At 45.5% G+C, this 27273-nt stretch overlaps 1 protein-coding gene and 1 long non-coding RNA gene across 2 annotated transcripts in view; both read left to right on the forward strand.

Annotated features, from left to right (window-relative positions):
• Positions 1–14715, forward strand: part of TECPR2 (tectonin beta-propeller repeat containing 2) — a 49114-nt gene extending 34399 nt beyond the window's left edge. Inside the window, exons 18-21 of the mRNA XM_035105651.3 lie at positions 2369–2517; positions 11891–12032; positions 12263–12412; positions 13749–14715. Coding sequence (XP_034961542.2) covers positions 2369–2517; positions 11891–12032; positions 12263–12412; positions 13749–13900 — 593 coding nt within the window. The 3' untranslated portion in view covers positions 13901–14715. The remainder of the gene's footprint in view (positions 1–2368; positions 2518–11890; positions 12033–12262; positions 12413–13748) is intronic.
• Positions 14716–18859: 4144 nt separating this feature from the next.
• Positions 18860–19436, forward strand: LOC148687736 (uncharacterized). Its single transcript, XR_015950865.1, has 2 exons — positions 18860–19094; positions 19345–19436. It is a non-coding gene; the product is annotated as an uncharacterized LOC148687736 (long non-coding RNA).
• The last annotated feature ends 7837 nt before the right edge of the window (positions 19437–27273 follow it).

A 27273-nucleotide genomic window follows, 5' to 3' on the forward strand; every position in this document is an offset into this window, starting at 1 on the left:
TGGCTACCGCCTGGAGGGCTAGGGCCCTGTACAACTGAGCCTGTTCGCAGGGCCGGCCCTGGGCCAGGGGGCGCTGCCCGCCCCCTGTTGCAACGCCCCTGCGCGTGGCTGAGGCGGCCCCAGGCCCGTGCGCCTCCGGAGAGTGGCCTGAAGCCCCACGCCACTGGACCCGGGCCTAGAGACAGCCCTGCCCTGCTATATGTGTAATGGGATGTCTCCCAGCCACAGCTCAGAACATTCTGTTAGTCAGTGCAACTCACTTGGGGGTGTGGGGATGTGTTTGTTTTTTAAAGTTGGGACATGTTGCCAGTGGCATAGCCCCATGGCGGCGGGGGGGGGGGCGGGTGCTGCACGGAGCCTCTCCACTGCCTCCCCCCTAGCTGTAGGGCGGCGGAGGGAGAGGCGGAGGGCAGAGGCAAGTCCCACGCTGCCGTTTCAGGCAGCGTGGAGCCTGCAGGTGCCCAAGCCACCACGTCACTTCCAGGAGAGACGCGTGGCTCAGGCTTGCTGCAGGCCCCGCGGTAAGTGCCGGCCCCTGCAGTGTGGCGCTCAGTGCCAGCCATGTTTCATTAACGTTTGTTGACTGACCTAAAAAGTTTCGTGAGCCCTATTTTATTTTATTTTTTTAAACTGATATTTTTGTCAGTGATGAGACCCGGGACGGCCTGCACCCCCCGCACTCCCCTTCCTCCACCATTGCATGTTGCCCAGATGCTACTTGTGCACTGCATAACTGCATTGCTGTCTGTTGTGTCAGTGTGTGTGTTATTCCCCCCCCCCCCCATCCAGGTGTTTCTGCTACAAAATATAGAAGCACTAAACATGAGAAGGTTGACCTTGCTTTATAAACCGTAGGTGCTTCCCCCCCTTTTCCTTGAAGTGCCTTTTTCCAGTGTAAATAGCATAGCTGAAGTTTCTAGGAACAAGTGCTCTTGTTGATGGAGGGCTGCCTAATGACCCGAGAGAGTTGCTTCACAGCTTTACACTTTTCTATTTCAGTCCTCGGGGGAAGCAGGAAAGTTATGGTGCCGCCGTACGGCTGGGAATAAAAATAACCTGTTGACGGCACAATCGTTTTTGGAGGAAGAGCTCCTTGCTTGCGTTGCATACTAGAAATGAGAGCAGGGCTAGCTCTGAAGTACTTGTTCCATAGTTCGGCAGCCACTGTTTGCTAGTAACATTTGGAATGTTAAGCGCAAACCTGTATTTATAGGCCTGGTCTGTAAGCACAAACCGGCTCCCTGGGAGAGTTCACTCGACGTCATGCGAAAAGTTGCAGCTCTAGTTTGGACCAGTTGCATTGCATGAAGGGTCCCGCCCCACCCACACCAGTTCCTCTTTGATAATCATTGTTTTAAATGTCAGTGATTTGTGGACTTCATTGTGTCCTGTTATCCTAAGGCACTTCATAGAATTGTAGAGTTAGAAGGGACCACAAGAGTCACCGAGTTCAATCTCTTGCAATGCAGGAAGATCTTTTGGCCCAATGTGGGGCTCGATCCCGTGACCCTGGAAATAAGTCTTATGCTGTACCAACCAAGCTACCCCGCAAACCAACTTCAGTGAAAAGGACTCGCTAAACAAGCAGAATCAACATCTGACATTGCACCTTCCACCAGTCAGCTCTCATATTTGTTTTGCGTTGCTAACATAGTGAAATGTTCTATGCCCGCCTTACAGTAGACATATCATTCTCTTGTGCAAATGATTCAGTTCAGGGGAATTTTCCCAGGTAGTGGCTACACATGGGGCAGGGGCGGGCGAGGCAGTGGATCCTTCGTGCCTGGCCTGCACTCAGACTCTGCAAAAGTCAATGTCCAACATCTGCACAAGGGTCACAAGTCTGAAATCTTACAAGCCCAAGTCCCAACTCGTTCTCTCCGTTTCCTGGATGGTGCACAAAATGTCAGCCGTGCAGCTCAGGCCTGGATTTTCTGCTGAGAGGGTCCATATTCTCACATGCATCCAGTGAGAGGTAATCTGTAGAGTTGGAAGGGACACCAAGGGTCATCTAGTCCAACCCCCTTCAGTGCAGGAATCTCAACCAGATCATGCATGACAGGTGGCCATGCAAGCTCTGCTTAAAAAGAACCTCTAAGGAAAGAGAGTTTGCCGCCCATCATTTTTCTTTGTAGTCTCAAGTGTCCATGGAAGGCTCTGATTTTTTTTTATTGCAACGGCAGCATTGGGGGAAGGGGTGTCCAATCCTCCTCTTCCCCCCTCTTCTTCCTGAAGCTGATTTAGGGGGAAATGAAGGGGGAAACGGAGAGTGGCTTTGTAGTTCGACCCTAACTAGTGTCATAAATCGGAACTGAAGATGGCTGGTTGAATGACTGGATGCCCCTCTGCCTCTCTTTTTTTCAATTAGGTGCTGTGAAGCTTAAAAGTTTGGCATGCGGCAAACAGCACATCTGGGCCTGTGACAGCGGTGGTGGAATCTACTTCCGGGTCGGGACCCAGCCGCTGAACCCAAGTTTGATGCTGCCTGCATGGATCATGATTGAGCCACCAATCCAGGTAGAAAAACAAGTTGCCTTGTTTCTAATTCAAAACCATCAGAATGCCTATATCATGCAAATCCAATTGGAAAAAAAAACGTTAACATAATAGGCTGTATGATAACAATTGCAAAGTTATTTACTAGAAACTACTTCTCAGAAGGAGCTTGCTGATCAGGAGGTCAGCGGTTCGAATCCCCACAACGGGGTGAGCTCCTGTTGTTCGGTCCCAGCTCCTGCCAGCCTAGCAGTTCGAAAGCATGTCAAAGTGCAAGTAGATAAATAGGTATCGCTCTGGCGGGAAGGTAAACGGCGTTTCCGTGGGCTGCTCTGGTTTCGCCAGAAGCAGCTTAGTCATACTGGCCACATGACCCAGAAAAACTGTCTGCGGACAAATGCTGGCTCCCTCGGTCAGTGAGGTGGGACAGCCTGATCCTTCAGCCAGATAGAATAATTTCCTGTTCCTTAGAACTTGTGAGTCATGAAATTTGCCTGCAAGTGGCTGATTTTTTGTCTTTAGCTGCGCCACTTGTGTAACACTCCCAAATTCTAGGGCAACACGACTTCTGTCAGGGTTGATACGGATCATAAATCTGTCGCCTAAAATAACATTGCCTTCCTTGGATTTTGGCTGGCGATTGGAGTAACTAGACCTTACCTCTCCTTGTGACTCTGAGCCTTGGCTTTAAATGCTGGCTTATAACTGATAAATGTGCACATGTTCCTTTCATCGTGTTCTCTACGCAGCTTGTGGGATGGCTCGCGACCCCTCTCATGTGAAAGCGGATCGGCTGTTTACCATCCTGTTTTTCTGTTTGCTGAGCCGAGATCAGCGGTCAGCAAAATGACAGGCTGGGGAGCTATTAAAATATGGAACAGTTGTTTATCAAAACATAGCCTGTTCTGCTCTGGACTTCTAACAGTATACAAACAAGCTGTCAGAATGCCCTTTGGCTCTCTGAGAAGTGCACTTTTAAATCTCCGTCAGGTTTGTTCTCTGCTCCAGCATCTGAGCATCCCAGAAGTAAATCCATTATCTCTTTGTTTTCATTCAGCACAATAGCATTTCTATACTTTTACCATATAAATCAGATTTTGTTCAACTTATAAATATTAGATGGTGTGTGTGTGTGTGTGTGTGTGTGTGTGTGTGTGTGTGTGTGTGTGTTTGTGTGTGTGTGTGTGTGTTTGTGTTTCCAGCACACTCTTGTTGGGTAGAATGAAGTCCCTTTTGTTTTATTCCTTTAGCAATTCTTGTAATCTGTAGGCATAATAGATGGGGAGAGTAATAGTAATAATTGTAATTATTATTATAATATAAGCGCCATAATCATCAGACACCCCATTAAAAATGCACTGGGGTGTCTGATCCTGATGATGTTTAGTATATGATTGTGTTTAGTTCCCAGTGCATTTTAATGGGATGTCTGATCCTGATGATTTCATCATCAACATCACCATTTATTAAATTTGTATACCACACTTCATCCCTAGATCTCAAGGCGGGTCATAGCATAAAATTGCAATACAAAAAGCACAAAATACATAATAAAAATAAGAACAGAATCAAACCAATAACACACACCCCCTCCCAGAACACATTTAAAATGGCATTGAATGTCAATCAACCAAAGGCCTGGTTGAAGAGGAAGGTTTTCGCCTGATGCCTAAAGGTGTATAATGGTGCTTCCATGATACGGTCGTTTCAAGTTTTTGAATATATTTCTTCACTTTGGACTTGGGTGCTGAGTTTAACCTGAGGCAAGTTTGCAGAAGGAGGGTTTCCAATTCCTGCAGCTACCTGGATCCCTCCCCCACAGCCCCTCCAGGTGGGATGGTGCAAGAGGGTCTCCTGGAAACTTTCCTTCCATGAACATCGTTAGATTGATTTATCTTTGCATCCGATCATTTTCGCCGCCTGCCCCCCCCCTCCCCACCCTTGTCTTTCAGTGCTGTGCTTAAGTAAGAAAATGTGCACTATTTAGTATGGCAAGAGAGAGACCTCCATCTGTGAAAGTGTTCTTCAATTACTCATCCCTGTTTTATCAAGGGCTCATGATGTGGATATCTGGTGGTTGTTGTTGTTTTATGCATTGCCTTATACGACTTGCATAGAAAGAAAGCCCACTGCATTTTGGTGCCTAGGCAGCAAATCTAAATATTACTTCCCATGATGGTAAAAATGAAATAATAAACAACTTAATTCACGATTACCTTCTCTTGCTTGGTCCTGCTTAAAGCTGAGACTGACTCTGGCATCTGAAGAAGTGTGCATGCACACAAAAGCTCATACCAATGACAAACTTAGTTGGTCTCTAAGGTGCTACTGGAAGGAATTTTTTGTTCTGGCTTTAAAGAAAGAGAAGCAAGAATGCGTAATAAAACGAGTGTTGCCTTACTTGCTTATGCAGGATGAGCGGCTTATCCTAATTTTGGTGTTGGAATATGTTTTTCGTAGCTTTTTTAGTTTTCTACTATGTCTCGGGCAGGAGGCGGGAGGTGGTGGCTCAAGTAAGTGGGACAGCTGGTGGATGATCCACTCTTTCCAATTCTCAGGTGTTCTTGATCTTTATCTCAGATGACACAGGGAATGTAAACACTGCTGTAAATAAACTGCAGCAACTTGAAAGGGAATCCAGGAGAGATGCTTAACTAAAGTGGAGTGTGCAAGTGGGCCTCTTGCATTCGGAATTTCTTAAGGCATTGGGGAATTCTGTGCCATGACTCTGATAATGAAACAGTCCACCAGTAATAAATAATAATAATAATAATAATAATAATAATAATAATAATAATAATAATAATTTTATTTATACCCCGCCCTCCCCAATGAGAACCGGGCTCAGGGTGGCTGACATCAATAAAATTACAATAAAATGTAAAAGAAAGGAAAACAATTGATTAAAATACAATTTAGATTTATTTTTTTAAAAAAATGCAGCCTCATTTTAAAATGGCGCAAATCAAAACCATAAGGGAGGAAAAACATAGTGGTCAGACCAAGTCCAGCCCAAAGGCCAGGAGCTCCATCTTGCAGGCCCTGCGGAAAGATGTCAAATCCCTCAGGGCCCTGGTCTCCTGTGTGAGAGCGTTCCACCAAGTTGGGGCCAATACTGAAAAGGCCCTGGCCCCAGTTGAGACCAATCTAGCCACCTTATGGCTCGGGATCTCCAAAATATTGTTATTTGTGGACCTTAAGGTCCTCCGCGGGGCATACCAGGAGAGGCCTACTAGAGTACCTACTAGAGTAGACACTTGACAGTATTTTATCGCCTCGCCCTGTACCAAAACAGCCATATCTGCAAAAAAGGAGCGAGAAAGTTACCTCTATTTAGAGCCAGTGTGGTTTAGTGGATGAAAGACCCCTGTTCAAATTCACACTAGGCCACAAAGGTTACTGGCATAACTTTGATCCAGTCGCTATCTTTCTTGCCCAGCCCACCTTGCAAGGTTGCTGTGAGGACGCAAAGGAGATGGGATGGAAGCACCCTCTCTAGAAAGAAGTACAATAAAAATTTGAGGAGTAATAACATGAATATTGAACTGTTTGAGCATAACATAGTGATAACTAATATTACACACACACACACACACACACACACACACACAAATGTTGGTGCACTGCAACTCCTTTCATCCCTGGACATTGGCTTATGGGAGTTGTTGTTTAGCAATGTTTGGAGAGCCACCAGTTAGCTAGTCCTGGCATAATGAATCTAAAAAGTTAAAACTGTAATGGAGGGATTGGGGGAGGGGGAGGTCTGTGAAGAGATCTCCCAGGTTATTTTTAAAAGATCAAAGGAGATATGCGGGGTACTTCAGATTTGCCAGGCAGGTTTCAATGTTCCTCTCTCTACCCACTCCCCTAATCCTTGCACTGATTACCAAAATGAAATCTCTCACATGTGCACACACGCAATTCCCTGCCTTGTGGGCAGTGCCGGATTTACGTATAAGCTAAACAAGCTACCGTATATCTTAGGGCCCCACTCTCTTGGGGGCCCCCAAAAAAATTAAAGGGAAAAAACAACAATGTACATTTCCAAAATATAAGATAAAAAACAAATTACTTTGATAAAATACATATTTTGTTACGTGCAAATGGCTTTAGAAACCTATTAGGTCCATAAATTACCATATAGCATATAGTTACAGGTAGGTAGTCGTGTTGGTTTAACGTAGTCGAAACAAAAAATAAAAAAATTCCTTCCAGTAGCTCCTTAGAGACCAACTAAGTTTGTCATAGGTATGAGCTTTCGTGTGCATGCACACTTCATATAGCATATATTCAACACAAAAAAAGCGACAAATTGTTGTTGAGAAAGGAAGGCTGGACATATAAAAGGCCCCATTACCTTCAGTAGCTTAGGGTCTCATCAAAGCTAAATCCGGCCCTGCTTGTGGGTACCTGAATATTTTGCAACATTGGGCAAATAATAGCTTGGACATGGGGGCAAAAGGCTAATGTCTTCCTTCCTGCAGCACTGCGGCGCTGATCTGAATCTCAGCTATAGCTGCTTTAATCTGTTTTTTTTATTGTTAAGGGACATCCTGCTTGGCAATCTCCCACAACGCACCCACCCAATGTGGCTATAAGGCAGGATCCTAACAAATCAATGGAAGACTTGGTGGCATAGAGATGACAAGCGGCGCATGCGTAAGGTCCCAGGTTCGGTATCGATTAAAAGTGTTGAGAACCTGGAAGAGCTGCTTGCTGCCAGTGAAAGGAGGCAATTCTGGTCTCCTATAAGACTGGTTATCAGTGTGCACATGGTTCCCGGAAGTCTTCTATTCAGAAACTGGGCAGTCTCAGACATGCTCATCTTTGCAGCTATGCAGGGTGCTTCAGACCATGCATGAGTCTCTCTGGTTGCCTGGACACGTGAGCGCAGCTTGCAGATGGGTGCCAAAATCACCCCCAGGAATGCAGAGCTGAAGGGAAGCATGCTCGGCTTTCTACAACTTGAACACAAAAGCCACAAAGAGGTTCCTCCCAGGAAGAACATCATAGCAATGGGAAGGTGGACCTAGCCCCATCCATTGGCCGGAAAGGGAGCAGCTGCAAAGAGCACGCTTCGTTCTTCCTTGCCAGAAAGCAGGAGTGCGTGGGTGTTGCTGTTTTCCCCTCCTCCCTCCCAGTCACTTTCTCCTTTTGTGCCATGTCTTCTGTATTGCACAAGGAGCATGGAATCGCAGAATTGTAGAGTTGGAAGGGACCCCCGAGGGCCATCTAGTCCAACCCCCTGCAATGCAGGAATCTTTTGCCCAGCATGGGGCTCGAACCCACAACCCTGAAAAGTTAAGAGTCCCGTGCTCTAACGACTGAGCCATCATCTTATTACCGATCCTTGTAACCCCTCTCCGGAGACCTTTTCAGCTGAAGAGCAGGGTAAAAATACTTTCAATAATAATAAATAATTGCCTTTAGGTCAAGGAATATATGGGCTTTAAAAATATTATTTTAATAGAGTGGAGTGGACACCCAGGAGAAGGTGGATGCAGCAGAGCAGAGTGTGGATCTGTTTAAGGGTTTTAAGAGGACATCCACGTGTCTGCCTAAGCACATGTTCAAACTTGCAGCACTAAATTTTCCCCCAGGCGCCCAGTTGTACTTTTGGGAATGAAGCTTGTAAAATGAGATTGCAGGATAAAGGTCAGCGATGGGCCCTGCTCACGCATCCTGCCTCAAGTGATTCCCAATGTAGCCCCTGTTTGGTGGTCGCTTTGAGACGAAGAGCCTTGGGATGAAGGGCTAGCTCATCTTCCTTGTGCCATCCATATTTGACTGCTTTTTCATTCCTTATTTCTTTCTCTCTTTTTTGCTCACTTCCATTTTACCTTTCAGCCTTCTTTTCACAACATGTGTGTTGTGAGTGAGTGAGTGAATGAATGAATGGCTTATTAAAGGCTGGAAAGGATTTCTAAATAATTATCCCGAGTTTGGAGTAATAAAAGTACTGTTTCTGAACACTTAAGGGCAGGATTTGCCCTGTGCAAGGACATCTGATTGCACAAAAGGGCGTCCTTACCTTCTCCCCTTCTCCCCCCCCCCCCAATGCATGCCTTGAAATTTCCCAGGGATGTGTGGAAGGATCTCCCAGAACAATGTGGGTGGCGGGGGGGGGTGTTTCTATATTATATATTTTGTCATCTCAGTTTGTATTTTTCTGTTGCAAACCACCCTGTGTTCTTTGAACAAAGGATGGTATACATAGAACCATAGAATTGTAGAGTTGGAAGGGACCCCCAAGGGTCTTCTAGTCCAACCCCCTGCAATGCAGGAATCCTGCCCACAACCGTCCCTGGGTGGACTTGAAGCACCAACTTTCTGTTTAGCAGCCAGATGCGCTGACCCATTGTGTCACTGGGGCACACACATAATAATAATAATAATAATAATAATAATAATAATAATAATAATAATGGCCTGCACCGGTGGAACAGGAGGAGGAGCGCAGTGTTCAATTCCACCCTATATCCTCCCAAGTTGATGAGGCTCGTTTGACATCACCACGAAACAGCCTTTAGTCTCATCGGCCCAGTCCTATGGGATGCTCGTCCAGCAGAGATTCAGCAGGTGTCTTCTGCCTTAACTTTCAAATACTTGTGGGGCAACCTTTTCTGTCCTGCCAGGCTTACGCAGACAATTAAGAAAATATTTCCTGTAATAGTTAGCTGATGATCCCCCACCCTAAATTTTGTATGTGGTTTTTTTTGTGTGTGTTTGTGTGTGTAATGCTTATGAACCGCTTTGATATTTTTTATGATGCAGTATACAAGTATTTTTTTTCATAAATGCAATAGGTTTATAGACTAAGCAACAGCATGTGGTGTATTTAAAAGCGAGCAGGTTTTTTGTGGCTTTCGCGAATTAAAGCCTAGTTCGTCAGATGCCTCAACCATTGGGGGGGGAAAAGCGGCACTGTGCTTGACTTTGCTGCAGGGCTAAGATTCAGCAACCACGCAACCGGAGTCTTTTAAACTTCAGCCTTGGATTTAAAAGAGTCTGGCTCACACTCCATATTACTAGCCGACATGCATGTGAGGAGGATGTGATTTGAAGTGGGGGGGGGGATGGAAACAGAGGAAGGAGGAAAAATGAAAAAGTAAATGTGTTTGACCCATAAAGAAAAATCTCCTAAGTTGGCTGCCAATGTGTGATCAGTAAAAGATCCCTTGCAATACCCAATAGCTATTCCTTCATGTTTGTTATTGCTTCTGTTGGTGTTCGGAGGGCATTTCGCAGTTCATACTCAAACATGCAGCTACACAAGGCTGTGGGAGACATCGTGTGGGTATGGCACCCTGAAGAGCCTCATACGAAACTCTCCTACTCGACTCCCTGTGTGCAGCAACATGTTTGCTATCTGCCCGTCCAGCTTACTGTGCGTGCTGCAAAGTGATAAGAAATTCTGTGTTCTGAATAAGATACGGATAATTTCCCCCTATTTTGTTGTCATCTGTAGACCAGAGCATGGTGTGCTAGATCAAACAGTCTGTGTTCAGGACCCAGACATCATAATACAGGGCTAAGAACGGCCTGACACCCGTCTTCCACCCCATCCCCAATGCATAGTCATCCAAACATTTAAACCTCATTGATAGCTAAAACCAGGGTGGAGAGCCCTGCAGGCTCTCAGTCTGGCCCTTGACACTCTCCATAAGCCACAGCCTCTCTCCAGGCCATGCCCCTCATTGCTTCTGCTCTGCTCCCGCCTTGAATGTGTTTACCTGGTTGTAATGTGTCCTTGGACTGCAAATCATGCTTCTTGCTTGCCTGGGTAGAGGCTGGAGAGGGGGCCTTTTGCATATGTTGGTAGAAACCTCAGGCTTTTGGGTGTCTGGAATTTAGCCTCTTGTACAAAGGGGACCCAGGTGGTGCTGTGGGCTAAACCACTGAGCCTAGGGCTTGCTGATCAGAAGGTCGGCGGTTCGAATCCCTGTGACGGGGTGAGCTCCCGTTGCTTGGTCCCAGCTCCTGCCAACCTAGCAGTTCGAAAGCACATCAAAATGCAAGTAGATAAATAGGAACTGCTATAGTGGGAAGGTAAACGGCGTTTCCATGTGCTGCTCTGGTTTGCCAGAAGCGGCTTTGTCATGCTGGCCACATGACCTGGAAGCTATACGCCGGCTCCCTCGGCCAATAATGCGAGATGAGCGCGCAACCCCAGAGTCGGTCACGACTGGACCTAATGGTCAGGGGTCCCTTTACCTTTACCTTTTACAAAGGTAAATAATCTCCCTTCATCACCCACCCCCTTCTCATTTCCCCCAGCGCCACCTGCGTTGGCATGAAAGCCTGCTGTTGACCTGGGAAGGGTCCCTAGGGCAATGGCAGAATTCAGGGTGACTCGCAGGCTGCCGTCTTCGCGGCATTGCAAAGTAGCGGGGCATAGGCAAGATCTTGCTATGTGCAAAGAAAGAGAGATCACACACCCAGAAAATTAGTTGCGCACTGCTCTTGTAGTTCAGATCACACAGTACAGGGAAAGGGGTCTTCGCGCCACTTGCCAGTTTGAGCTGGAGGAGAGTTTTTCATCCCAATCGCTGTGATCAGATTCTGACTGGAAAGGGGATGAGCTTCTTTGGCTCCTAATGTCCGTTCTCCCGGTAGCCGTAACTTTGCTAAAGGCTAAGATATATAGAGTGTAGATCGAGTTGCGCAGAATGGCGATAATTCAGATAGGCAGCTTTTTACTCCAGAGCACAATGCCTGTGTATTCTATAATGTAGAAATAATAAGAAGCCGAAACAAGCAAAAGGCACTGGCACTGCAAATAGCAAGGGCCTGTGCGCATGTATCATATTCGGACATATTCTGCATTATTTGATATTTAAATTGAAACACGATGGGAAACTTCTGGAGGATGCAGTCCTGAAAAATGAAACGTGTGCGAGTCAGAGAGCGAGAGATGGAGAGAAGAGAATCTCTTTGTAAGAACAGTATGTCATGGAGTCTTCCGCCTACCATATTTCTCTTTCCAGGACAGATTTGCTTCCCGTTACGCTTAACAGAAATTTGGCACCGAGTTCAGATTTTAAAACAGAAGCGTTATATAAATATCATTAGTTACTTTGGGTTTTTGGAGAAAGTGATATTGAGCCTGCATTTTACGGGTGGGTTGTTTTGCCTTTTGTTTTGCCTTCCCAGAGGCGATCAAATGGAATGTTATCTAATTTGCTTTGAGTTTCCTTTCTGCAATAAATAATAATAATGCTACGTTTTCTGAAGCTCTTTTGACTGCCAGTATACATTCAGCACTTTCTCTTCACTCCTTCCGGCAGTTCCATCTTTAATTTAATTTCCCGCCTCTCAGTCAGTGCCGATCCATTAGAGAGGGTTTGTATCAAATGGCAGAGGATGGCATTGACCATTGTATTATCTTTTGCAGCCAGTTGGAGTCAACTTGGTTAGTGTGTTCTCAAGTCCCAACGACCAGAGCCTGTGGGCGATCGACAACAAATGGAACGTCCATGTTCGCACGGGGATTACAGAGGAGATGCCTGTAGGCACAGATTGGGAACAGGTTCCAGGTGAGAATATTTTGCATGCATCATTTGGTTGCTGTTGAAACACCATTGGGAAATACGGTATGTAATCTCCCAGATCTCCCCCATGAAATTAGAAGCAGAGGAAAAGGGAGAAGCAGTGTGTGGCTTTTCCTCCTCCCCTGCCTTCTTTTTGCATTTCCCTTTACTGACACTGTATTTTGCTTTTGTATTCGCTCTTCAGTACTTTGACCAAACTTCTCCTTTGGCTTCAGGGCTTCAGGCATGCCAGCTGACGATAAGTACAAGGACTGTTTGGGCACGTTGTCCGAATGGCGACATAGCACGTCGGTACGGCATCACGGATAAAAACCCCGCAGGAGATTACTGGAAGAAGATTCCAGGGAATGTTTCTTGTTTGACAGGCGAGTGGTGTTTTGTTCTCTCTCTCTCTCTCTCTCTCACACACACACACACACACACGCTCTTACGGTCTTGTAGGGCTTGTAGTGGCAATTGCATCCAGTACTTAAAACATGAAGCATGCTGGTCTGAGCAGGAGCATAATTCATAGCTGGATCTCTCAATGGGTGGAGCACGCAACTCTTTATCTCAGGGTCATGGGTTCAAGACCCGTGTTGGGCAAAAGATGCCTGCATTGCAGGGGGTTGGCATAGATGACCCTCAGGGTCCTTCTTTCCAACTCTACAATTCTATGTTGTTGTTTTCAAAGTGTTGAATGTCCTCTTCTTAAAGAGAACATTGGATGAATACAGTCATACCTTGGTTTTCGAACAGCTTAGTTCTCGAACATTTTGGCTCCCGGATGCTGCAAACCCGGACGTGACTGTTCCGGTTTGCGAACTACAGGTAAAACTCGGGAAATTAGAATATCGTCGAAAAGTGCATTTATTTCAGTAACGCAATTTAAAAAGTGAAACCAATATATGAGACAGATGCATGACATGCAAAACAAGATATGTCAAGCCTTTATTTGTTGTAATTATTTGTCGTTAGGTGGGTCAATTATAAATGGAATGTAATTAATGAAATGTAATAGCGATGTTTATTTTTGTATTATTGTAACTATTTGTTTTATTACTGTGGAATTTCCAAAAGAAAGCACTTGTAAAAATAAAAATAAAAAATAATAAGTTGCATTACTGAAATAAATGCACTTTTCAACAATATTCTAATTTTCCGAGTTTCACCTGTATTTTTGGAAGCCGAACGTCGGACAGGGCTTCTGTGGCTTCCGATAGGCTGCGCTTTGGTTTTCTGAACGTTTTGGAAGTCGAATGGACTTCCAGAACGGATTCCATTCGACTTCCAAGGTATGACTGTACCGGGTTTCCACAGAAAGCCTTGCAAAGAGCTTACTAGAGAGTAGGTGGAAAGGAATTGACCTAGAGCCTGGCACCCGGCTCATAAGTGGTGATGCATCTGCTGCCCCTTGGGTGTGCTTGCCACACATACGTGATTAAAAATCAGGTGGTAGGCGCTCTCTTCTTGTGGGCAGTTGAATCAGGTCTGTTTTGGCCCTTCCTCCATGTGGCATTTAAACAACTCCCCACCCCAGCCTGCCTTCAGCTGAACTGTTGAACCTGTTAGGCTTCAAACGGGACCTTTAGCACAGGAGACACAGCAATGCAAAGCAGGCAATGCTTCTGGGAGTTGTAGTATGGAATGGGATGGGCTCCTTAGCTAACAGCCTGCCTGTTGGCCTGCTAAAATTGAACCTGGCAACTTTTTCTTCCCCAGCTACTCCTCTAGATGAACTGTGGGCCGTTGGTCCTTCGGGCTGCCTCCTCCAGCGCCTCACAAAGACCTTCCGCCATTCCCACACGTTGCAGAAACACAGCGACGCTTCCATGTCCTTTCACTCAGATGAAGACGAATGGGAGGTAATATGAGGCCCCCAAGGACCTGGAGCGCTATAACAGCATGGACACGCACGTGGGAGTGTTGGGCCAGCGTCTGACAACAATCAGCACTTTGATATATAAAACACTGACTTTGTCCAATATCCCCCCAAACTGTGTCGTGAGGTTGTCTTGTTTCTGTATCTCTTGGGCGAGGTGGGCAACTTGGCTTTAAGAAGTCTTTACCGTAGCTGTACCGTTTAAAAATACTTATCGATTTAACCTCGTTAGCAGCAAAACAAATGTTGCTCTAGCATGCAAATTAATATCTGTGCGACATCGGGGAGGAAGTCTGTGACATAGGCTGAACAGCAGAAATGCATTTTTTAATGTCCTTGCACTTTTACACCGCGTAGGGGGAAATGGGTGCAAGGTGGAAGACGGTTACTTTTCAGAACGAGATAACCCTTCTCAGTAGAAAGTCAACGCGGCAAGGCAAGGCACAGTTTGGCAATTGAGGCGAAAACCTCTTGGGACCATTTTCCTCGTAGCTTCCAGGGTTCCTCTGAACCTTTGCTCTGCAGTTACTAATTTCAAACCTTGCTGAAAAGTTGGGGTTCCTCCAAGAATTTGTGCAGGCATTGGCTCCTCGTATGCCTAAAACCGGGACACTAATGGCTTTTGTTTCATAGATACCCATGAGAGGATTAGGCAGAACATTGAAAGTCAGGCTTGTAATATGAAGGGAGGGGCTGTGGGTGCCCATTGAGATCCATGCTTGGCCTGACTGAACTGTAACCGGAGGAGACTCTGAATTTCCACTTTTGTATCACGAAACAAAACGAAAATAAAGAAATTGCATCTCACGAGAGAGTCTCTGGTATTGGTTAGGTTTTGTCTTCAGAATGGTCCTTTTTTAAAGCTATATTAGCTATATCTTGCAATGTCTTACACTTGAGATGTTTACAGCAGAAGTGCTTGATAATTTACTAATCACTGCAATTTATATTTCATGGAGAGTTTAAAAAGAAAAAGAAAAACCCCAAAACTCTAGGAGAGAGGTTAATTCCAGTGGCTTGGGTGGGAAAGCCTTCCCTTATAGTTTTAAGGATATGTTTATTTGAGGAACAGAAGCACCCTTGGGTTTTTTTTTAAGCAGCTGCTAATGAACCTGTGGATGAGCCAACTTAACAGCAGGGACTGGGGGGGGGCATGTGTGGAGAATCTTTGGGAACCCAGCGCTCAGGTCAAGTGCCACGCCTGTTTCCTTCTTTCTTTCCTTCCTTCCTGTGGTAGATTTCTGGGGAGAAACCACTGCAAACCAAGAACACGGCACCTCTGCATATCGAGAACTTAACATTCGGTCACCGCAGATACCTGTTTTGCAACAAGCGCTTGCATAATGAGTGTTACGCTCCTTCCCTTTCAGTTTAGGGTGACTAGCAGGTCATATTTGTTTCCCTCTGAGACCTGATCTGTTTTGCTCGATCCCTTCCTCAACCTATATATGGAGCCGGCCTCGGAGTTTCTTTTTTTAGACTGCCACTGGATCGTAACCAACTCAGCTGCCGAGGTTCACCCAGGTCACTTGATGGTCTGTTTGGGGAGCTTCATCGGCAAGTGACATGTCAGAAGGCATCCAAGACACTTCTCTGAAGTCGGGAACTTCTGGAGGGTGGAAACGGGGCTGTTTCGCACTCCTCCTGGCCAAGAACGAGATGTTCATGTTACAATACTGAAATATTATACAAAAAAAAAAGACCTCATGATAACGGCTTGGCTTGCTAGTTTGTATTCTCTGTAATAGGGCACCTTGCTTGGTTCATTAATACAGTATTAGCTGGTGTTTACAACCCTTTTAAGCCAATAAGTTTTTTTTATTATGTTTCATCCAACAGTCTGAAATGTTTACCATCTTTAGTTTCATTTCTGTACACCTGTGCATGTGGTCCCCCCCCCAATTGTGCTTTCAGATAAGTGCAATAAACTCTCCTTTTTCTTAAAAAGATGCTTGGATTTGGGTTTTTTTTAAAAAATATATATATATATGGCTTTCTTGGGGCAACTTAACATCACTAAACCAATACACAAACTGCAATGTGAGCTGATGGAGTAACAACTTCTCACTTAAGATTCAGTTTTCTTCTGCAAAGTCTGGAATAATTTAAATGCGACCGCATGGACCATTCAAGCTGAGCATACACCAAAAATTCTGCCCTGGTGCACTGCAGACATGCAGACACTCTTGCATAGTGGCACAGGGAACGTCATTGTTTAGTCGTTCAGTCGTGTCCGAATCTTTGTGACCCCATGGACCAGAGCACGCCAGGCACTCCTGTCTTCCACTGCCTCCCGCAGTTTGGTTGGACTCCTGTTCGTAGCTTTGAGAACACTGTCCAACCATCTCGTCCTCTGTCGTCCCCTTCTTGCTTTATTTGTTCATGCAAAATATTCTAAATATTCTGTAATAAGGGACCATGGGAGAGGTTTCGCCCCAGCAAGCTATCTGTCTGAAATTCAGATCCCCAAATACAGACGATCTTTTACCCTCGTCAGATTCAATGTTCTCCCTTCTGCCTTACTACAGGGCAGATTTGAGGGTAAACCATATACTGCACGGGTCTGCCCTTGCGGCTCTATGGAAGTAGAAACTGCCTCACGTGTACTTTTACGCTGTCGTTTGTATGACGATATACGTTTGACTTTTATTACACCTGTCTTGCAAAAGTCCATGAAAGAATCTGATCATCATAGTCTAAAACTACTGCTAGAGGACAAGAATTCCAAGACTACATTAAATGTAGCTAAATTTTGCTTGTCTGCAATCAATCGCAGGAAGCAAGTGATATCCCATAATGACCCAACCCCTAAATGTCAACTATAGGGAGTCCGTTAAGAAGTGATTTTAATTTTTTGTATTTAAATCCTCGTTATTTTCACACTGCCTTTTGCATTTTGTTATGCTTTGTGTTGATCTGTATTACTGTATGTGTTGATGCTGGTCTGCGACCGTATTAATAGATTCATTCATTCATTTGTTCATGCGTGTATGGAGATCTCGAAGAGCAGAGGACAGTCGGGAAAGAGTGGATTTCCGCAGTGTTACAAAGGAAGAAGGCAGAGGGTTTGGCAGCAGGACTGAGCATGGCAAATGGCAATTTAGTGCCTGGAAATATGCTTGATCTCATACAGGCACTGCTTAATAATGGCAGGCGCATTAATGTCTAATGAGGCCAACACTGTTGTTACTATAACTATGAAGTGAATTAATAATGGCTTAAAACGATTCCCAGTCATGTATCGCATTCCCCAAAAAACAAGCTTTTAGTCACAGACATTTAAATATAATGCGGGTGCCAGATCCTTGCTGTCACTCCTGGGGACAAAAGAAGGCCAGTCTAGCAGATAAAAGTTGTTCTGTTTCCTTGGGGAAATTTTCTTTTGAATAGTGAGATTTCCTAGATAAATAAATGCCTCCAAAATCCCTGATTTATGCCTTCTGATATTTCTTCGGCTATATGATATACTCCAGTAGTTCTACTGGAAAAGGGGATCTCATCAGATTAGCTCTGATGTACCTCCCAACTCTATAATTCCACTGTCTGCAGAACAAATTGAATATGCTATCTTTGAAACATTAGAGTGTTGCAAGCAGCATGTGCCATATTTCTCTTAAAGTGTTGTACATTTTCCTTCTGCCCTGTCATTTGTTATGCTTATTTGTTAATTTATATATATTAAGTCAGGCCACTGGACCGTCTAGCTCAGCATTGCCTGCACTGACTGGCAGCAGCTGTCCTGGGTTTCAGGCAGGAGTCTATTCCTAGCCCAAACTGGAGATGCTGGGGATTCAAGCTGGGACCTCCTTCAAGCAAAGCAGATACCACAGAGCTATGGCCCTTTCCTCTGCAATGCCAGTTTCCCAAACTGGGATCTGGCTGCTCTACCAGTTAACTTGCAAAATCAGCATCCTTGGCATAGCTGTCAACCTTCCCTTTTTTTGCTGGAAATTCCCTTATTCCAGCGCCGTTTCCCGCTGCTATCCTGGATTGTTAGCTATACCGTAGACCAGGCATAGGCAACCTTGGCTCTCCAGATGTTTTAGGACTATAACTCCCATGATGCCTAGCTAACAGGGCCAGTGGTCAGGGATCATGGGAGTTGCAGTTCCAAAACATCTGGAGAGCCAAGGTTGCCTATGCCTGCCGTAGACTGTCCCCGGGACAGGTGAGGCTGCTGATCCCTTATTTTCAAATCCGAAAGTTGACCGCTATGATCCTTGGGAGGAGAGCCCCTTCGCCCTGTGGCTGAGAGCCTTCCTCCCATTATAAGAGAGCCGCCTTCAGCAGCAGAAGGAAGCTGGGCCTTGAGTACATCCCCCACCCCAAGGTTTCTCTGCCCCTGCACACTGTCCCGTGGAGCTGGTTTGCGGTGAAGTAGTGCTTAATGCTTTCTTTTCCTCCCTGTGTGTGCTTTCCCCCACTCCACGCACATGGAAACACTCTGCAAGGTTTTGCCGGTTTCTGGGCAACTGTTTCTAACGCGTGTGTGCCAAAGTGGGAGGTATAAGAGCTGGGAGTCTTTCAACTTCAGGACAAAGGGGCTGCAGACTCAAGATCTCTTGCAGCTGTTGTGTGACTTCCTACTACCCAGCTGGAGCAGATCCTTTTTTAAAAAATTGCAAACTCACATTAAGAAATTGAGATGAGCCCGCTGGATCAGGCCAGTGGCCCATCTAGCCCAGCATCCTGTTCTCACAGTGGCCAACCGGATGCCTGTGGGAAACCTGCAAGCAGGATCCGAGCACAAGAGCAGCACTCTCCCCTCGTGTGGTTTCCAGCAGCTGGTATTCAAAAGCATTGCTGCCTCCAGCTGTGGTGTCATTTATTCTGAAAAAGGAAGAAGACCGGAGCTAAGGTTTGGCAAGGGCTCAGCAGAGCAGAGCTCCACATCTGGTTTTCAGTGCCAGGACTCGACCCTGTAATAACAGGGGAAAGGGAGCCTCTGAGCATGGTCAGAATGTATTTCATCTGCTCTCAGCAACACTGTTGCAGGTTGTCCGTATGATTAATGTGAACAGGCTTGTCATTGTAAAGGCAAAGGTAAAGGGACCCCTGACTGTTAGGTCCAGTTGCGGATGACTCTGGGGTTGCGGCACTCATCTTGCGTTATTGGCCGAGGGAGCCGACGTACAGCTTCCAGGTCATGTGGCCAGCATGTCAAGAAACCAGTCAGAGCACAGCAGGTACTGGGCATTGCAGGGGGTTGGACTGGATGAACCCTGGGGGTCCCTTCCAACTTTATGATTCTAATATTTTTAAATAAAGTTTTTAATAATACAGTAAATTATGGGAAACTAATGTAAAAAACAAAAACAAAACAGCTACAAATAGAATACGGAGTCCTCTCTTAAAGGTAATTCTTAACCCTTAGCACCTACAGAAGAGAGTAACCCCTTCCAGCTTCCAACTGGGATCTTTCCTTTCTCCTCTCAGTCCCTGCACCCTAATAAAGATCCCGAGGAGAGGATGCCAAAGAAGAAAGAGAAGAAAACGAAGAAGGGAAGGTGGAGAGAAAAAGAAAGAAAGAAAGAAAGAAAGAAAGAAAGAAAGAAAGAAAGAAAGAAAGAAAGAAAGAAAGAAAGAAAGGCTACAGAGTATGTGACTGATTAAGAAGACTGCATGTTTGTACTTGTAAGAGAGAGCTTTCTCTGTGCAATCGGTGAACAGAACAAACCGGCTTTCCAGACCTTCAGACTGTGCAAGCAAGCAAGCAGTGCAGCGGCATAAACAGCCTGTCCTGTTCTAGAGTCAATTTGATGGGCCGGACTATTGCATACCCACAGACATCATGCAAATGGTAAAGTTACTTGTGCAACTGCTGGATTTGCATCTCCTCCAGCTGCAAGGGTTGTGACTGATGCAATAAGCCAGTACTGAGTCTGTACAACTCAGCCTCTACAGAGAGAGGTAGGAATATCAGGTCTTAGGGTCCCCCAAAAGACATCCTTTTTACTGTGCGTTCACAATGACTTGTGCTCATGATGGTTATATCAATGGTTATAGGTGATCCTTTCAATGCTGTTTTTGCCTGAAAGTTTTTTTGGGGGGGGGCAGACCTACTGCTTTGTTTCCAATCTGTGCATGTCGTGCTGAAATCCCATCACTTTAAATGTTCACGGGGTTTGTTTTGTTTTGTACTGTTTTCGTTGCACTATATCGCAAGAGTGCCTCTCCAGGCAGCAAGAATATGCAAAAACTGAGGGAGCATCGCAGAACTAGTAGTAATAAAGCAGTGTGGACGCTCCTGAATAAATCCACGACTGATGCACTATTACAGCTTCAATGACAGGTTGCAGAATACAGTTGCAAAATCAAAAGACCAGCCTGAAGGGGCCCCTAATGAATATGGAAGGCAGGATTTGGAATATGGAATATTCCATATGGAATGTGGAAATGCAGAATTTCATTTTTAAGCGATTACGGCTCTGCCAATAAGCCAAACCAATTTGTGTGTCATCCCAGAACAACTGAAGAAACAGCTTTGCTCCCCCTTAAAAGCAACAATCACACACATTGTTTTATGAAGAAGTAAAAGTAGTATTTACTTACATAATCCAGGTCTTGAACCAGCAATTACAGTAGCAAAATGAAGGCAGGTTTATAACTGCTATCTAAGTTACAAACGTGCAAAATATAAGTTCAAAAATGGTGTCTGAACTGTGGGCCTGGTCTAGCTGTGTGATGTGTGGTCCCCCACTTCTTGTTCAATCGGTGGACCTCCACCACCCCTCTCACATGTGACAGGGGACATGGGCTTGTGTTACCTGCTGAACCTTGATTTCTGCATGCAGAAGTGTTGGTGATGGAAATGGTGATGGAAAGGGTTGGGTACCACAGTATTTCTGACTCAGGTGCGCAGCAAGGCTTCTCGGAGGCCAAAGGAAGAGAGGGGAGGGGAGCCTGTGTTGTCCAGTGTACAGTCAATTTGCTCTTCTTGAATACAACACAATCTTCTGTGACGGTGTATTGAGGCCAAGGAGGAATTTCTTCATGGCTGAATAAATCAGGTTACTTATTGAAGAGGACAGGTGGGTCATTTCTTGCCAAGAGGATGTAGAAACGTGAGGCAGATGAGAAAAGGGAATGCCGCATTTTTCGTCTCCTTCTCCAAAGAACAGAATAGAATTGGCCAGCCAGCTGATCTGATCCATTGCCCAAACAAAGGAAAAGTGATGTGACTTAGTGGCAACACAGCTGGTTGACAGCCCTCTATGGCTACAGTATTTGAATCAACATCCTTTGTAAAAGGGCTTTCCTGTAACCAGACATTTTAAATACATTTGAAGCACATTACTTTCCCCCAAATAATCCTGGGATTCTTAATCTCTCACAAAGTTACAATTCCCAGCACCTTTAACACAAATGGCACTTCCCAGGATTTGGGGGCGGGGGGGGGGGGGAAGCTACGTGCTTTAAATTTACAGTGTGGGTGTGACATAAGTTGCTTGCCAGAATATTACCGCTGTTTCTACAGAAAACCTTTGGCATTCTTGGAGGGCCTTTTGAAGGCAGAACATCTGGGGGATCTTGGAACAATCGCACAAGCTCCCTTTCCACCCCTCCACCTCATTTCCCCCCTCCCAATGTAAACAGAGAGGCTGTGGCCATTGTGCAACATCTGTGGCACTCTGAAGATCCTGCAAACAGAGGAGCATCAACGTGTATACTGGTCATGTTCTTTCCACTTGCGCATGCAAACGCCCAAGATGCTGTTTCGAAAACTGGGCTAAGAGTCCTTTTTGTCAGGGCCTGGGAGGAAACCAGAAACACGGATCGATAAAAGCTGTTTTTAAAATTTTATTTTAAAGATAACTACCTAATTGATGCTTTTGAATTATGGCGCTGGAGGAGACTCTTGAGAGTCCCATGGACTGCAAGAAGATCAAACCTATCCATTCTGAAGGAAATCAGCCCTGAGTGCTCACTGGAAGGACAGATCCTGAAGCTGAGGCTCCAATACTTTGGCCACCTCATGAGAAGAGAAGACTCCCTGGAAAAGACCCTGATGTTGGGAAAGATGGAGGGCACAAGGAGAAGGGGATGACAGAGGACAAGATGGTTGGACAGTGTTCTCGAAGCTACGAACCTGAGTTTGACCAAACTGCGGGAGGCAGCAGAAGACAGGAGTGCCTGGCGTGCTCTGGTCCATGGGGTCACGAAGAGTCGGACACGACTAAACTAAACAACAACAACCTAATCACAGGGCAGCAGGTGAATCAAGCTTAAAAGATAAGGTGCAGTAGGAAAAATAATTTGGTTGTGGGCTTTTCTCCCAATGCATGTACAAAAATCATATTTGGGTGCAGGGTTCCAATGCTAAGCATCTCAGTGTGTTTATAAAGCTTGGGGATTTCTGCGAGTTCAGGCATGTCTAAGCTGCACACTGATATCACCCTCTCCTCTGAGCCTGCCACTTGATCTCAATGCTCTGCTGCTTCCCCCCCCCCCTTTTTCCTCTGGGCTGCGAATGTGATAGGGGACGAGTGACGCAACACCTCTTGGCCTAGAAAGATAACCGTTTTCTGAAATCAGCTGAGCCGAATACTTCCCAGCCAGGCAAGGTCAGAACCATGTCAAACGCCGCCCCCCCCCCCAGACTGTGTAGAAACGATTGCAGAGTGTCCCAGGAGCAGGCTGCTTGCGGCCAATTGTACGGCAATTCCAGAACCTTCCTCCGACTGATACGTAGTGGGAAGTATGTGGTATAATAGGCAAAACTACCGGTAGTTGTGATGTTGGTTGGCCTGTTCTCTTCAAATGCATTTGTCTCCCTCAATCCTGAGACCAGACTTGAGGGATCAATGTTTCCTTCATTCTTCTTCATGGCTATAAAAGGGATTCGCCACCCCACTTTTGATTTATTGAACTCGTTGATATTTATATACTGCAGGTGGTGCTGTGGGTTAAACCACAGAGTCTAGGGCTTGCTGATCAGAAGGTCAGCGGTTCAAATCCCTGCGACGGGGTGAGCTCCCGTTGCTCGGTCCCAGCTCCTGCCAACCTAGCAGTTTGAAAGCATGTCAAAGTGCAAGTAGATAAATAGGGACCGCTCTGGCAGGAAGGTAAACGGCGTTTCCGTGCGCTGCTCTGGTTCGCCAGAAGCAGCTTTGTCATGCTGGACACATGACCCGGAAGCTGTCTGCGGACAAACGTCGGCTCCCTTGGCCTATAGAGCGAGATGAGCGCCGCAACCCCAGAGTCGGACACGACTGGACCTGATGGTCAGGGGCCCCTTTACCTTTTTACCTTTACCTTTTAGCCATAAAGAAAATCACAGAAGTTTGCAACATTATGCATACAAACACACAATTAAAAGCCATTATTATTATTATTATTATTATTATTAGTAGTAGTAGTAGTATTTTTAAATCAGAGATCTTATTGCCTTCCAACCTCCTTCCATGTTGTTTGGAACTAGATTTTCAAAATGATTCCTATGTTTACGCAAGGAACAGAACAGTGTCCTATCATTGCAATTCTCATTTTTTTCTCATATATGGTGGGGTGGGAAAGAGTCACAGTGTATGGGATTTGTTGGCCATTGAGACACCTTCATTGTACTTCTTCTAGCTCCTGCTAAAAAAACCATTGTGTTGAAAAAAGCCTCCCTAGACATGTAAATTTCATAGGCCTTTTCATATGTCTTTTTATAATGTATGATTTTTTTAAAAAACTGCTGGTATTTTATTCGGGATTTTTTAAAGGCTAAATCCTTTTTGCTTTTATGGGTAATTTTAATGTCTCTTTTCTATAAACTGCTTTGAGGTTTTGATGATTAAACGGCATATCAATCTTGTTAATTGAATAAATATGCAATCAGCTGGGCACCGGACAATCCTGCCATGGGTGTGTGCATTTTGGCCATGATTACTCAGTGGTGAAGGAGAGATACTTTGCACATGGTCAGAGTAACTCTCTTCTTCCTGGACTTCACATCGCGTATTCCAGGGCTGAATTGATTGGAAATGGGATTGAAATATACCCTTGATGAATCCTGATTAAAATAAAAGTATATTTCTCTTTCTTTTGTAGGCGAAGGGGATTTCTCCCTTTCCGCTCTTGCTCTGTGGCTGCCATTTTTGGAAGCTGGCCTTGTTGCCCATTAGTTTGGTTGACATAGCAACCCCAGATAGCTTTATTAAGCACGACAGCAGCTGTATAATGGGCATTATTCCTTTCTCAGCCAGCAGCCCCTGCAGAAAGGCCACAGTGACGATGACGATGACTGACCCTTTTTTGAAAGGCCCAATTTGGGCATGCTGTCAAGTGTTAAGAAACAGAATCGCTACATGTGAGGTAATACTCCGTGTCAGAACAGTAGGCCTCTTGTTCAAAGCCTTTGGCAGTCCCAGCACCTTTCCAAAGCATTAATGAATTCCGGATCCTAACGAGGATCTGGGATCATGGGAAAGTAACTGTTAGAATCATAGAATCACAGAGTTGGAAGGGACACCAAGGGTCATCTAGTCCGACCCCCTGCAATGCAGGAATCTTTTGCGCAGCATGGGACTCGAACCCATGACCTTGAGATTAACAGTGCCGTGCTCTCCCGACTGAGCAACAAGCATAATAAAACATTGAACGTTTTTTTTATATAAAAAAAACCACACTTCCCTATACAGGGCTGCCTTCAGATGTCTTCTAAGACTTGTGGAGTTACTTGCCTCCTTGGCTCGGGGAAGTCACATAACTCCATACCGTACCCTCCCACATTTCTCCGACAAAAGTAGGGACGCCCTAAGGAAAAGCGGGACATTCCGGGATCAAATCAGAAACTGGGACGGCTTCTGTAAATCCGGGATTGTCCCTGGAATATAGGGACACTTGGGAGGATCTGAAATCAACTGAGCAGAGAAATTAGGTACGGTAGGTTAAAATCAGTGCTTTTTCCCTGCGGGTACTGAAGGGTACGCTTTTTGAGAACATTCCAAATTCCGCGACCAAATTGTTATGAAATAGTGAGCAGGCTTTTCAGATCAGTAGCACTTTTTCTGGGTGAGTGTTAAGCAAAGGAGGAAGGGTAGATGTTAAGAATCAAGAGGGCTTAGTAATTGAAGCCACAGCGGCCACATTCCCACTGCACATATAAAGCGCTGTGAGATCGCTTTAAACAGGATTCCCCCACAAAAGAATAATAATTATGGGAGCTGCAGTTTGTGAAGGGTGCTGCTGAGAACTGTTAGGGGAGACCCCCCTATTCCCCTCCCAGATCTACAATTCCCAGAGTAGTCGAACAACCAATCTTAAGTTGCCATCTTGACAGGCAACTTTGAGAGCTGCAGTTCTGAAGGGAATAGGGGTCTCTTAACAACCCTCAGCACACTTCACAAACCACAGCTCCCAGAATTATTTGAAGGAAACTACAACTCTTTAAAGTGGTGTTATAGTGCTTTAAAGGCCTGGTGTGAATTTGGCCAGCATCTGCGTTAGTAAAAAATGCATTTATTTGGTTTTTTTTGCAACTCTTTCCAGGATACGGCAAGACCTCTTTTATAGGGTTGCCATACATCTGGACATTACTGTACTGGGATTTCAAAGGTGGAATTGACATCCAGGGGAATTTCTGAAAGGTGGCGCTTATCTTTGGCAGTTCAATTGTCTAAACATGTTTTGGGGGGTCTTCCCAAAAACCTTTTGGGGTGCCCTGTTTTTTACTTTTTGGAATATGGCAACCCTGGCGCTGTGGTCTAAACCACAGAGCCTAGGGCTTGCTGATCAGGTCAGTGGTTTGAATCCTTGTGACAGGGTGAGCTTCCATTGCTCGGTCCCAGCTCCTGCGAACCTAGCAGTTCGAAAGCATGTCAAACTGCAAGTAGACAAATAGGTAACGCTCCAGCGGGAAGGTAAACAGCGTTTCTGTGCGCTGCTCTGGTTTGCCAGAAGCAGCTTCATCATGCTGACCACATGACCCGGAAGCTGTACGCCAGCTCTCTTGGCCAATAAAGCGAGATGAGCGTCGCAACCCCAGAGTCGTCCGCAACTGGACCTAACGGTTAGGGGTCCCTTTACCTTTATCAGTCACTTTCTGCTTCCTAGGGAAAGGGAAATCTGTGGGGATACTGATTTTGCAAAAAAGAAGGGGAGGGGAGTGGAGCTAGTTAAAGGCCGAGTCTAAGCATCTGGTGTTCAGTTAAATAGCACAGAAATCCCTGGACGGGAAGTGTTATGGTACTGTCCCTCCATCCTATCCTATCCTGTGTTAAGTTATTTCAGGCTGGCAGATTAGCCAATATGCCACTCCGGTACCATTGCAAACACCCACAGGATTTCAGGATCCTTTAGTGGCTTTTCCACTCACCTCTTTATAAATGGGGGACAAAGCACACATGAAAATGAATCCTGTACATGATGTTCCTTTGCTGGGAATGTGCACACATTGCCCTGGCCAGAATATCAGTGATGCTGCCAAGCTGCTACTCGTGGACGAGGGGGGACATCTAAGCAGTGCTATTGCTGATTATCTATCCCTGGCAGGTGCCTGCATGTTCAGTTGCATCAAACCATCAGTTTCTCAGATTCCATTGATTTGAATTGCTCACAGGTCAGTTACGGGAAACATGCTTGGCTTGCAAGAGGTCCCCCCAGGTGCGATACTTGGCATCTCAAGGTGGAACTGGGGAAGATGAGCTAATATGGATCAATTGCCTCCACAAAGCATCTTCCTTCAATCCAAACCCTCTGTGCTTTTCTCTTTCTATGGACTGTGCTGTTATTCACATCCAGCCGAAGGCAGATAAAGTAAGAATTCTCTTAACGGCAAATGGGCATCTTTTGCAAAGTACTGGAATACGAAAGGGGGGAGGGAGATAAAAGAATGCATTCGGGGACCAGGTGGATTAGTTATTTATCATAACATAACAACTGCGTTTTGATGCAATATAAATATTCCTCCATGTTCGCCCTCCGTGGAATGCATCCCATGGCTCCACGTCTATGTTTAAAACGATATCCCAACCCCTTATAATTGCTGTGCAATGCACTCCCGAGAGGTGTGGATGTGCTGGCAGGCGCATAAGCCCTATTAGTGGATCAGAACAAAGGTTAAAAGCCCCACGGCTTTGCAAAGGCCCATGGCATGTGCCCCCTGGCATGCTCCCTACCCCTCATCTCCAGCATATGGTATTTGGGAGGCATGTTGTCTCTGGAACTGGAGGTAATATTGTCCACATGATGAATAGCCATGGCCAGCCTTCTCCTCTGAGGATAAGGATGGAAAAGGGACTGTGCAATCCAAATCATTTTTATGAGCGCTTCGGGAAATCGCCGTAACGTTTGGACCTGTTTCGTGAGTTACCAGTGTTTGTGCTTAAAAGAGGAGGCTAGATCACACAGAAAGGATATACAGTCATACCTTGGAGGTCG

This window comes from Zootoca vivipara, chromosome 1 (genome assembly GCF_965207765.1).
Source record: "Zootoca vivipara chromosome 1, rZooViv2.hap1.1, whole genome shotgun sequence".
Classification (NCBI taxonomy): domain Eukaryota; kingdom Metazoa; phylum Chordata; class Lepidosauria; order Squamata; family Lacertidae; genus Zootoca; species Zootoca vivipara.